This window comes from Eretmochelys imbricata, chromosome 12 (assembly GCF_965152235.1).
Source record: "Eretmochelys imbricata isolate rEreImb1 chromosome 12, rEreImb1.hap1, whole genome shotgun sequence".
Lineage (NCBI taxonomy): Eukaryota > Metazoa > Chordata > Testudines > Cheloniidae > Eretmochelys > Eretmochelys imbricata.
The window spans coordinates 1,645,504-1,657,810 of record NC_135583.1 but is presented as its reverse complement, the minus strand read 5'-3'; the positions used below and the strand labels follow the sequence as shown (position 1 = coordinate 1,657,810).

Genomic DNA, 12,307 nt, shown 5'->3' with positions numbered 1-12,307 from the left:
GTTTATAAACATCCATGACAGTACTCCAGTCATGTGAGTTATCCCACCAAGTCTCTGTTATTCCAATCACGTCATAATTCCTTGACATCACCAGGACCTCCAGTTCTCCCTGCTTGTTTCCAAGGCTTTGTGCATTCGTATATAAGCACTTGAGATAACCTGCTGATCGCCCCTCATTCTCAGTATGAGGCAGGAGCCCTCCCTTCACAGACATTCCTGCCTGTGCTTCCTCCCGGTATCCCGCTTTCCCACTTACCTCAGGGCTTTGGTCTCCTTCCCCCAGTGAACCTAGTTTAAAGGTTAGCCAGCCTGCTCGCAAAGATGCTCTTCCCTCTCTTCGTAAGGTGGAGCCCGTCTCTGCCTAGCACTCCTCCTTCATGGAACACCATCCCATGGTCAAAGAATCCAAAGCCTTCTCTCCGACACCACCTGCGTAGCCATTCGTTGACTTCCACGATTCGACGGTCCCTACCCAGGCCTTTTCCTTCCACGGGGAGGATGGACGAGAACACCACTTGCGCCTCAAACTCCTTTATCCTTCTTCCCAGAGCCACGTAGTCCGCAGTGATCCGCTCAAGGTCATTCTTGGCAGTATCATTGGTACCCACGTGGAGAAGCAGGAAGGGGTAGCGATCAGAGGGCTTGATGAGTCTCGGCAGTCTCTCTGTCACATCGCGAATCTTAGTCCCCGGCAAGCAGCAGACTTCTCGGTTTTCCCGGTCAGAGCGGCAGATAGATGACTCAGTCCCCCGGAGTAGAGAGTCCCCGACCACCACCACCCGCCTCCTTCTCTTGGGAGTGGTGGTCGTGGAACCCCCCATCTCAGGACAGCGCATCTCATGCCTTCCAACCAGCGGAGTCTCCTTCTGCTTTCTCCCCCCAGACATATCATCTGGTCCACTCTCCGCAATGGTACCTGTGGAGAGAACATGAAAGCGGTTAGTTACCTGTGTCCGCGTTGCTGGAACCCGGACATTCCCCCTTCTTCTTCTGGAGGTCACATGTTGCCAAGCTTCTTCACTGGCCTCTTGGCTCCATTGTGCAACCTGCTCTAAATCTTTAGAGCTTTGTGCCCGTAGAAGCATATCCTGACTTTTGTCCAGAAAATCCTCTGTTTCTCGTATGCAACGCAGGGTCGTTATCTGTTGCTCCAGACCTTCAATCTTCTCTTCCAATATGGAGACCAGCTTGCACTTTGTACAGACAAAGTCGCTTCTGTCCTGTGGAAGAAAGACAAACATGGCACATCCAGTGCAGGTCACAACAGCTGAACCCCCCCCTTCCATATCACCTTCCTACTATGAGCTTCCTCAGAGAAGTTGGCAAGATGTAAGCCTCACTGGGCTCACTCCAGGCGAACTCCCAGGCAAACTCCTGCTGTGTGCTGCTCTGCTGTCCCCCGTTGCTCAGCTGGTTCGCTGACGCTCAGCTGGTTCGCGAAGCTCTGGCTATTTTTAAACAGGGCTGTCACCCCTGGGCTTTCCCCCCAGGGCTGTCACCTCCCTCTCTTCTACTACCTGCCCCCCAACACACACACACTGAGCCAACCCCCATCTTCAACCCAGACTCTCCCTCCCCACCCTCCCTCTGCCCCTGTCATACCAACCCCCACCTTAAACACCCTTCTTCTCCTACACCCCCCACACAGAGTCACTGCCAGCTCCCCCATCGCACCCTGACTTGCCCCACAACTGCCCCTTTCCTGCAAAACTGGGCTGTGCCCCTTCCCCTCCCCGGAGGGCAAGGGGGCAGTTCCTGGGCATTCCCACTGGCAGGGGGCACGGAAGCCAGCACTGACAAGTCCCACTGTCACCACCCCGCCCTGCTCCCAGGGACCACAGACCCCCACCCCCACCTGAAGTGCAGGGTTGAGACAATGCCCAGGAGCCCCCAGGCATCACATTTGCTGGGGGGCTGCCCCCAGCTCCCCGCTGCCCAGAGGGGGGGAAAGTGGGGAGATTTGCCCTGGGCCCCACAGGGGCCCCCACGAGTGTTTTCAGTGGCACTTCGGCAGCAGGGGGTCCTTCCGCTCCATGTTTTCGGCGAAGTGCCCCGAAGACCCTGAGCGGAAGGACCCCCTCCGCCAAAGACCCCAGGCCCCCTGAATCTTCTGGGCGGCCCTGCCACCGCCCCAGGAGAGTAGGGGAGACTCAGGGGTGGTGGGAGCCAGGAGCTCCAAGGGGGAAGGGAGCGCAGCAGGATTAGCACCAGGAACCCTCTCACTGCACCAGGCCATTTCCTTGGTTGGGGTTTCTTTTTGGTCTGCTCTGACAATTTAAGCTGGGGTGGCTGGTAGCATGGCGCGGGGCATTCTGGGACTAGTAGTGCAGCTGGCAGCCCAGGGCCCCAGTGAAACACAGCGGCGTGCAAACTACAACTCCCAGCACACCCTGCAACACCCAGTTCCTTTTGCACCTGCGCACTGCACTCCCCAGGCTGCTAAGTGTTTCAGCTGGCGCTGGGAAGTTGCTGACTCTTCACATTGCTGGGCTGTGGCCCAGGCCGGATTAACCCTTTGTGGACCCCTTCGAAGTGTGGGCCTGGCGCCCCCGGAGCCATTGTAAACCCTGTACTGACTGCACTGAGCTGGGGCGGGGGGGATTATACCATCTACAGTTATTAACCAACTGAATAGGAAACTAGGAAATTATCACTTAAAAGGTAGATTGATCCTTTTGTTTCATGTGATTAACAGAATTTTATTAGGCCAAGAAATCACAGTTCAGAAAAAACATTAAAAAAATCTCCCCTGACTCCTTGGTACTGAAATGTCTTCGCTCAGAGTCTCATTGTCCATTTGCTCTTTGAAGACTGAGTTAAGATTGGAACTTCACTCCTGTCTGGAAACGAGTTTCACCTTAACTTAGTTAAGAGGATTGTCTTTGTCAGGGGACTTGATCTTGTCCAACTTCTTCCCCCCAGGAGGCCCTTGGAAAGACCCTCCAGAGGGGGTGTTTCACACACTCCCTCCGGCCCCAGGGAGACGAACCGCCCGCCATGTACCCGTTCTAGCCGAGCCTGATTTTCCCAGAATGGCATTACGAGCAACGGCACAGGGAGTTTGGCCACTTCTAGCTAGAGACACCTGGGAAGATGTTGGAAGACGGGAAGCATTTGGTAATACCAGTACAATGCACAGCAAGGAAACCCTGCTTCAGCCCCCATAGGCATCCTCTGTAGATACTGTGGAGAGAAGCTGACTGACCGTGGTTTAGGAATAAGTATTAGATCCAGTTCTGGGACGCTCTCTGCTCTCACTGACTGTGCTCAGAACGTGCTCTCAAGCAGGCAGTGGCACCCGCAGCCGGTGGGGCACACTTCCTGGGTGCGAAACCACTCCATCATGTGACTGGTGTGTCCTCCATGCCCACAAGTCAGACAGAAATTGGAGGAGCCTCGCACTGCCACGTGGCAGATGGCACACTGGAAAGTGAAGCCCTTGCAGATGGCGCATTGGGTGCCCCGCACCTCGCTGCGGCAGTGAATGCAGTACACCCCGAATTCTGGCAGTGGAGGAGAGGGAAAAGAAACAGAGAGAAAAACAGTTACTGCTGGCCCCTGTAGTCCTGGAGACTGCAGTTCTTTACTGGTCCCCGGGCAGGTGCAGCAGAGTCTCCCTCGTCTTCCACCAGCCCTGCTGATCTGCCTCAGACCTGACCTGGGGAGCCTGCCTCCCTGAGTAAGAGCAGAGTTCTTCTCACAAGCCTGTTACATTCTTTTGCTGCTCTGCTGAGGCTACCCAGTTAGGCGGAGACATCACAGCATGAGACCCATTAAAAGAAGCCATCTGAACAGCGTCAGGAGAAGGGAACTGCTTTTAGCCATGACTAACCTGGGCTGGACTGAGGTGCTGTGGAGGTGAAATCCTCAGCTGCCCTCTTCTCTCTCTACATTTCTGAAGAATTTTGTCTTTAGCATCCATCTCCTCCGTGAGAAACAAACAGGCACAAGCCAAGCCCAGCATGTCAGGGGTAGCAAAGACGACCTCTGGTGTGAGGCTGCCATTTTCCTGGAGAAGAGCAGCCATGATCCAGGCTGCTCGGCTCTTCCAGCCCAATGACAAGGTGACGGGGCAAAGCGAGCTTCCTCACAGCTGCTGCTAATGCTGCTTTCCTGTCTGACATTACGCCCACCCAGAAGTGCAGTGTGCCTTCCTCTTGCTAAGCCTGCTGGAGAACTGCAATGGGCAGCCACAGGGTTTGGGGGAGTGTCTTGCCCACCCATTTTTAGGCTGGGTTTCCTAAAGCCAGAAAACAGGCTTTTGTGATTCTACCCACTAGACCAGGGGTGGGCAAACTTTTTGGCCCAAGGACCACATCAGGGTTCCAAAACTGTATGGAGGGCTGGGTAGGGAAGGCTGTGCCTCCCCAAACAGCCTGGCCCCTGCCCCCTATCCACCCCCTCCCACTTCCTGCCCCCCTCAGAACCCCCCACCCATCTAACCTCTCCTGCTCCTTGTCCCCTGACCCCCCACCCTACCCAACCCTCCCCCCCCCGCTCCCTGTCCCCTGACTGCCCTGACCCCTACCCACACCCCTGCCCCTGACAGGCCCCCTAGGACTCCCACACCTATCCAACCCCTCCTGTTCCTCATCCCCTGATTGCCCCCCCCACCTCCACCCCATCCAACCACCCCCTGTCCCCTGACTGCCCCCCGGGACCTCCTGCCCCTTATCCAATTACCCCGCCCCCTCCCCTTTACCATGCCGCTCAGAGCAGCATGTCTGGTAGCCACGCCACCTTGCTGCCTGGCAGGAGCTAGCAGCCCCGCCGCATAGAGTGCTGGCAGCATGGCGAGCTGAGGCTGCGGAGGAGGGGGGACAGCAGGGGAGGGGCCGGGGGCAAGCCTCCCTGGCCAGGAGCTCAAGGGCCAGGCCGGGCGTGGCCCATAGTTTGCCCACCTCTGCACTAGACATTGTGAGAACCTCTTAATCCATAGTCAGCGATTGGGTTGGCTCCCCATACTACCCCAGATGAGGAACAGCCTCTAGCACTGTCAAGAGGCCATCACTACACAGGGGTAAACACACTTCCAGCTAGTAACATCCCTCCGTCCCACATACAAAGCCACTTAGCCAAGATCTAAAGATCCCATCTCCACTGTGAACTGCCAACGGGGGGGGGCTGAGTACTTACCAAGCAATTTTCTGCCACAGCCAGTCTCTTGATGGACTTAATGGATACATCTTAGATCATCATGTCTGCTGAATATTTATCCCCAAACCTTTGAGGCAGGACAAGGACAGTACAGGGTAACTGGAAGAGGCAGAATTACACACTCACCAATTCCCTTGTGCGGGTCGGGAGGACAGGAGACAAACTTCAGAACCTCAGCCCGTTTCTCTCGTAGACCCCAGCGATAAAGGATTTCCCCGTAGCATTTCTTGAAGTCATCAAACTGCTGAGTGTTCGCAGGGTCCAGGAGCCTGGAGGAGGGACCCACACAGTCAGTCACTTGATCTGTTCACTCACCACAGCTCTGGCTGCGATTCTCAACCCAGCCACCAGCAATGGCTATGAAGTCACTTCTCAGGTAGCTACGGGAGCAACATATTTTCCTAGTCTCTCAGACAGTGTTATAATTTTTTGAATGACAATGTCACAGTGAGCCTGAGTGGACCACATCTGTCATCGGAACTAGGATGTGTGGGGGAGGATCAGGTTCTCTTCTGAAGCCCTCACTGCAGCTGATTCATGAAAAGATTTCACAGGCAGTCAGCCAATCACTTGAGCAGAATTGGTTTGGCGCATTAAGCTTTCAAGGCCACTAACTGAGTGAAAGTCTGGACTAAGGGCTTGCCAACTCCCCCTTGATTAGCTGTAATGCCACCACGGAACAGCTAGCTATACAGCCTTCCAGCTGACTCTGAGAACTACAGAGCCCTCTGTGGAGAAAGAAGTGGTTCGGGACTATTTAGAAAAGCTGGACGAGCACAAGTCCGTGGGGCCGGATGCGTTGCATCCGAGAGTGCTAAAGGAGTTGGCGGATGTGATTGCAGAGCCATTGGCCATTATCTTTGAAAACTCATGGCGATCGGAGGAGGTCCCAGATGACTGGAAAAAGGCTAATGTAGTGCCCATCTTTAAAAAAGGGAAGGAGGATCCTGGGAACTACAGGCCAGTCAGCCTCACCTCAGTCCCTGGAAAAATCATGGAGCAGGTCCTCAAGGAATCAATTCTGAAGCACTTAGAGGAGAGGAAAGTGATCAGGAACAGTTAGCAGGGATTCACCAAGGGCAAGTCATGCCCGACTAACCTAATTGCCTTCTATGATGAGATAACTGGCTCTGTGGATGAGGGGAAAGCGGTGGACATGTTGTTCCTTGACTTTAGCAAAGCTTTTGACATGGTCTCCCACAGTATTCTTGCCAGCAAGTTCAAAAAGTATGGGCTGGATGAATGGACTCTAACGTGGATAGAAAGCTGGCTAGATTGTCGGGCTCAACGGGTAGTGATCAATGGCTCCATGTCTAGTTGGCAGCCGGTATCAAGTGGAGTGCCCCAGGGGTCGGTCCTGGGGCCGGTTTTGTTATATATCTTCATAAATGATCCGGAGGAGGGTGTGGACTGCACTCTCCTCAAGTTTGCAGATGACACTAAAGTGGGAGGAGAGGTAGATACGCTGGAGGGTAGGGATAGGATACAGAGGGACTTAGACAAATGGGAGGATTGGGCCAAAAGAAATCTGATGAGGTTCAACAAGGACAAGTGCAGAGTCCTGCACTTAGGACGGAAGAATCCAATGCACCGCTACAGACTAGGAACCGAATGGCTCGGCAGCAGTTCTGCAGAAAAGGACCTAGGGGTTACAGTGGACGAGAAGTTGGATATGAGTCAATAGTGTGCCCTTGTTGCCAAGGCCAATGGCATTTTGGGATGTATAAGTAGGGGCATTGCCAGCAGATTGAGGGACGTGATCGTTCCCCTCTATTCAACATTGGTGAGGCCTCATCTGGAGTACTGTGTCCAGTTTTGGGCCCCATACTACAATAAGGACGTGGAAAAATTGGAGAGAGTCCAGTGGAGGGCAATAAAAATGATTAGGGGACTGGAACACATGACTTATGAGGAGAGGCTGAGGGAACTGGGGATGTTTAGTCTGCGGAAGAGAAGAATGAGGGGGGGATTTGATAGCTGCTTTCAACTACCTGAAAGGGGGTTCCAAAGAAGATGGCTCTAGGCTGTTCTCAATAGTAGCAGATGACAGAACAAGGAGTAATGGTCTCAAGTTGCAGTGGGGGAGATTTAGGTTAGGAAAAAGTTTTTCACTAGGAGTGTGGTGAAACACTGGAATACGTTACCTAGGTAAGTAGTGGAATCTCCTTCCCTAGAAGTTTTTAAGGTCAGACTTGACAAAGCCCTGGCTGGGATGATTTAGTCAGGGATCGGTCCTGCTTTGAGCAGGGGGTTGGACTAGATGACCTCCTGAGGTCCTTTCCAACCCTGATATTCTATGACTCTATGAACTGCCCAGAAGCTACACAAACGGGAGTTGCTGTGTGCTACCTTTTGTTCTTGTCGTGTTGATCTCTCTCGCGCTCCCGGTGGTCAGCGTACGTCAGGTTTCCGTAGCGGAGGTCATCAGGCGAAGACTCGCACCAGGCGGTGAATGTGTGCTCTGTCTCTTTGCTTGCTGCATAAGTCAAAAGATGGTTAATGTGTCCCAGAAAGGCAGTGATGAGTGGGGTATGAATGAGGCCCTGTGATGTGGGGAGGAGATGTGAAAGTTAGATGGAAGCACGTGCAGCTATGTGCTCTCCCACCCTAGGAAGTGTTAATATTGTCTTCTACACCAGTACGTCTCAACCAGGGGTCCGGGGCGCCCCCTGGGGGCTGTGAATAAGTTTCGGGGTTCTGCCAAGCAGGACCAGTGTTAGACTCGCTGGGGCCCAGGGCAGAAAGCCGAAGCTCCACTGCATGGCCCTGAGCCCTGCCACCTGGGGCTGAAGCCTGAGTAACTTAGCTTCACGGTACCCCCTGTGATGTGGGGCCCTGGGCAATTGCCCTGCTTGCTACCCCTTAATACCAGTCCTGGTTTTTATATGCAGAAAACCAGTTGTTGGGGCACAGGTGGGCTGTGGAGTTTTAGAGCACGTTGTGGGGGCCTCAGAAAGCAAAAGGCTGAGAACCCCTGGTCTACACCATTACAAACACTCCTACATCACAGGGAGCCAAAGCCAACCCTTTCATTTGCAATCAGCCTCTTGCGAGCATCCCTCCAGCTCCCCAGCAAAGGGGCCATGCAATGACTGTATGGGGAGAAGGACACAGGAAATCTGGATTCAGAAGGCCGCACCTGGTCTTCCACCCCATATGAAAACATGCAGATTGCTTCACAGGAGACTTGCACCGGTGGGTGCTGGTAGGAAAGTTAGCACCAGTACAGTTCCATTCCCAGTGGCTGGGAGCACACTGGTGTCACGGGTTCCACACCTTGGGCTGGGGGAGGGGAGGATTCTTGTTCCTCTAGGGCCATGTGAGGAGGCTGGTATCAAAAGGGGCCTCATGGAGGAAATCTTTCAGAGAAGCGCATGACCCCTGGGTGTAGGGAGAAGAGTGGCACACCAACATCAGTGGGATTGTCCTTGCTTCTGCTCCCTTCCCTGTTCCATAGATAGCTGCAAACTGCACGGAGCGATTAAAGGTTTGCTGCTGCTTGGGCCCAATGTAGGCCATTGAGAGTCAAATATCATGTAAATGGCATTACACTGGATCCTGGGGAAACAAAAGCGTTAACTTGGTGGGAAATGCCTGTAGGATCCAAAGTATTTGTGTCACTTTTAAGGGCTGCCACCGACACTCGAGCCTTCCCGACTGCCACTATTCTAGCTAAGCCATCGCAAAGTCAAGAAGCAAGCGCCTCTCCCACAACTCTGGAGTAGAGAGAAAACGCGAAGGCCCTGGTCATAGCCCTTCCAGCAAATATCTGAATTGTCCCAACTGGTAATGGCTATGGGCTGCGATGTACAGAATGACTGGCTTCAAAGTGGACAAGTGCTCTGGCAGCAATGATCCCACATCACCTTGTGTGACCAGCACAGCAACAAGGCAGTGTCACCTGGAGCATCTGCCAAGCCAGGAGAGGAGCAAAATATCACCAGCCACAGCCACCTACTTAGCTTTGGTCACAAATACCCGGGAAAATAGAAGGGATGGGACGGATATTTGGAATCAAGTCCTCGAAAGCTGAATGGGGCTTGGGGAAGGTTTGCTCTATTAGACAAAGCAAGCTGCCTCAGTTCCTTGTAGTCCAATATCAGAGAGACAGGTTGTCTAGTAATAGGGTCATTCTGAGTGGTTTGTCCCACCACCCATCTGCCATGGGGAGAGACACTGCCATAGAGAGAGCTGGTTTTGGCTCCAGTGTGATCTCCCATCCAATGCGCTGACAGTGACCTGGAGTCCTCGTGCACATCAGGGTGAATTTTGCAGGGAGACTCGTTCCACCAGTGCACAGTTTGACAGAACACACTATGGAAGGACGGAAGAGTCAGAAGAAACATCAACATTAAACCATTAACAAGGGCAGATGGCACTTGGAGTCATGCTCATTTCCAGCCATGGTACCTGACCCACCAAAAAAACCATGGAATTTTGCTCTTTGCTTCTCAGATCCACAACCACTTGCAATTCTTTACCACCATCACCACCACAGATAGCCATTTATTGCCTAGGGTGCTCATGCGAATAAAGTAATTTCCTCTAGCTGTCCACTCCCCTGCCTCTCCATACCTATGTTCCAGCCTCCAGTGTTGAGTCCAGGATCTGACATGCTGGAACAGGAGCCCGAAGATGTAAAGCTGGGCTGTTGAGTGGAAACAAGAGGAAGTTGTGTCACACACGAACCAAAGCTATTTCAGATTTTCAAGAAAAGCAGTTGGAAAGAAATGGCTGTGCATACATATCGGCTGTGGGAGAGCCCATTGGAGGAGCGCTGAAGGAAGGGTCCAGGGGAACTCACGCATCCCTGCAGTCTGGACTGGGCCTCAAACACACTGCAGAGCATGGCCAGGGTCTGCACGTCATGGAGCTGACAGTAGTGAGCCAGCCTGAGAGAGGAGGAAAAGGGAGAGAGCAGGAGCTGAGGCAGAAATCACCAGCCAAAGGGAACATTGACAGCAGGCCAGGGGTTGGGGGACCTTATGGAACTAACTATGCCCTGCTGCTCAGAGGGTGTATGGGGTCTAGGGGAAATAGACTCTCCTTTTCATTACTTTACAAATAAATAGATAAAAGAGTTTCCAGTTGGATAGACAATCAAGACCTAATTCCCAAGAGATGATGCCTCTCCACATGGGGGTACCTAATCCCTTACTGTGGGGTGTTTCTTAAGGACCCCATCTGCACTGGGCATGCCCAAGGATCCTGGGGTCTGCACAGCTCCAAAGAGCAGTTCTGCAGGAGCAAGGCTAATTTGAGCCATGAGACTCGCCGTCTGATCATTTTGGTGAAGATACTCAGACTTCTCAGGCTCCTGGGGCCACTCCCTGCCCAGACCCCAACCCCAGCTTATAGGCCAGAGCAACGGGGATGAGACCAAAGTTTCATTCCTAAAGAGAGTTAGTTGATAGGGAGGGCTGGGGATGGATTTAATATAGAGCAGCCTGCAACACTGGCAGGAGATGGGATCCAAATGAGAGATCCAAAGTGTGCACTCTGCTCTCTACAAGCAGGATAATTAATAGGAGATGAATGGGGATTTGGGGTGAATTTCATCTATTTTGACATGTGGAGATTGTGCCATGTCCTACGAATCAGGGCTATGGCCCGGAGCTTGGAGCAGTTCCAGAGCACCGGAGCTGCAGGTTTTTGCCTGGAGCTGGAGCAGAGCTGGAGCACAGCTCCAAAGCCCTGCTACGAACACACTGGTACCTGAGACAGAGACAGCAGATTTGGCCACTGTCAAGAGGTCAAACTTGGTGAATTAGTGGAGATAACTGTTCATGGCAAGGAAGATAGTGAACTAAGATCTCTACTTATTATAGTTTGACTAATGTAGTTATCTCCCACTTCCCTTTTCCCTCCTCCCCCTTGCCTCATCCACCATCATCGTCAGGCGATAATGTAGCCTGCAAGCTCTTTTGGGGCAGGGACTATCTTTTAACTGTGTCTGTATAGTACCTAGCACAGCAGGGCCCTGTTTTCTGATTGGCATCCACAGGCTTTACTGCAATACAAACCACAGATGCTTCCTCCCAACCAAACATAAGAGCAGCACCAACAAAGGGAGTTCTCTTCACCGTCTTGGTGAAGGACAGAGATTGGCACTGGTTGGAGGATGGTTATAAGAATGGACTGTTCCTCTTTCCCATACCAGGGCAGAACTAGGGCAGAGCCCATATAGCAGGTTTGGCAGAGCTGTCAGCAAAACAACTCAAAGCAGATTCTAAGCTTCAGAACAGATTAGCATCGGCTATCAACACTTCCTGTCCAAACAGATTCAGATCAATGTCATGAGGTAGGTAATGTGTTGTGCAAGAGGTCTGAGTGTCAATCAGGCCTTAATGGAGATAGCTACCAGAAAGCTCTCTGGATGACAAGAGATAGTTTGTACTTGGAGCAACAGCAGGGAATTTGATTGTTAAATTGGCAGCCAAATCAAGACATTCAGTTGGAAGGTGGCGAGGGAAAGAATCCTGGATAAAAGCAGCAGTTCCCTCTTACATCAGGCCTCCTCCGTGCTAGTCAATCCAGATGTCTTGGAGCACCACATAGTGTACCATACACATTACATCAGAGCAGAAGCTAATCTTAGCTCAGCCGAAGGGCAGGTGGTCACTTGACGAGAGTGCCAGGGCTGCCTTCTATTTGCAATAAACAGATTTGTGGCTTCCCTCCTTTGTCCCATGAACGTGCACCTCACGATGGAGATGGAGCAGTCTCCCCATGTCCCACTAAAGGTGTGGGCAGTCACAAGAAGTGCTAGAGAACTCCACAACTAGAGGTTATGCACTGGTTATCCCTGCATCAGCCTTTAGGCAGGATCTCTTAGCTCAAAGTCATTGGGATTAGCAAGCAGCTCCTCTCATCTGAGTCTGAAACAAGACCCTACAACTTTCAGCTCTGAACAGCTCTGCTCCAGAGACTACTGCTGCCCCTGCTTTGAGCCTTCAGAGACCTACAAGGACTCCAGGAGCTGACGTCCAAATGGATGTTGAGCCCAGGGCGTCTCCAAATCCGGGTCAGACTTTGGTCCAAGACAGAGATCTGTGGCTACCGTAGCCAGTGACCAGACCTGGACAGATACAAGAGAAACAGCGTCAAAGACAACTAGAAACAGAAATATACCTGCACTGAGGGCTCTGAC

General features: G+C 52.5%; 1 protein-coding gene across 3 annotated transcripts in view; it reads right to left on the bottom strand.

Annotated features, from left to right (window-relative positions):
* Positions 1-2,673: 2,673 nt before the first annotated feature.
* WDR59 (WD repeat domain 59) overlaps positions 2,674-12,307 on the bottom strand; it is an 82,862-nt gene continuing 73,228 nt past the window's right edge. Inside the window, exons 21-26 of one of the 3 annotated variants that reach the window (XM_077830943.1) lie at positions 12,123-12,235; positions 9,902-10,049; positions 9,733-9,805; positions 7,507-7,633; positions 5,284-5,426; positions 2,674-3,503 (exon numbers count right to left, since the gene is read on the bottom strand). In XM_077830943.1, coding sequence (XP_077687069.1) covers positions 3,268-3,503; positions 5,284-5,426; positions 7,507-7,633; positions 9,733-9,805; positions 9,902-10,049; positions 12,123-12,235 — 840 coding nt within the window. In that variant the 3' untranslated portion in view covers positions 2,674-3,267. Of the gene's footprint in view, positions 3,504-5,283; positions 5,427-7,506; positions 7,634-9,732; positions 9,806-9,901; positions 10,050-12,122; positions 12,236-12,307 lie in introns of those variants that run through there. The other 2 variants (XM_077830944.1, XR_013347620.1) reach the window with 2 other exon arrangements.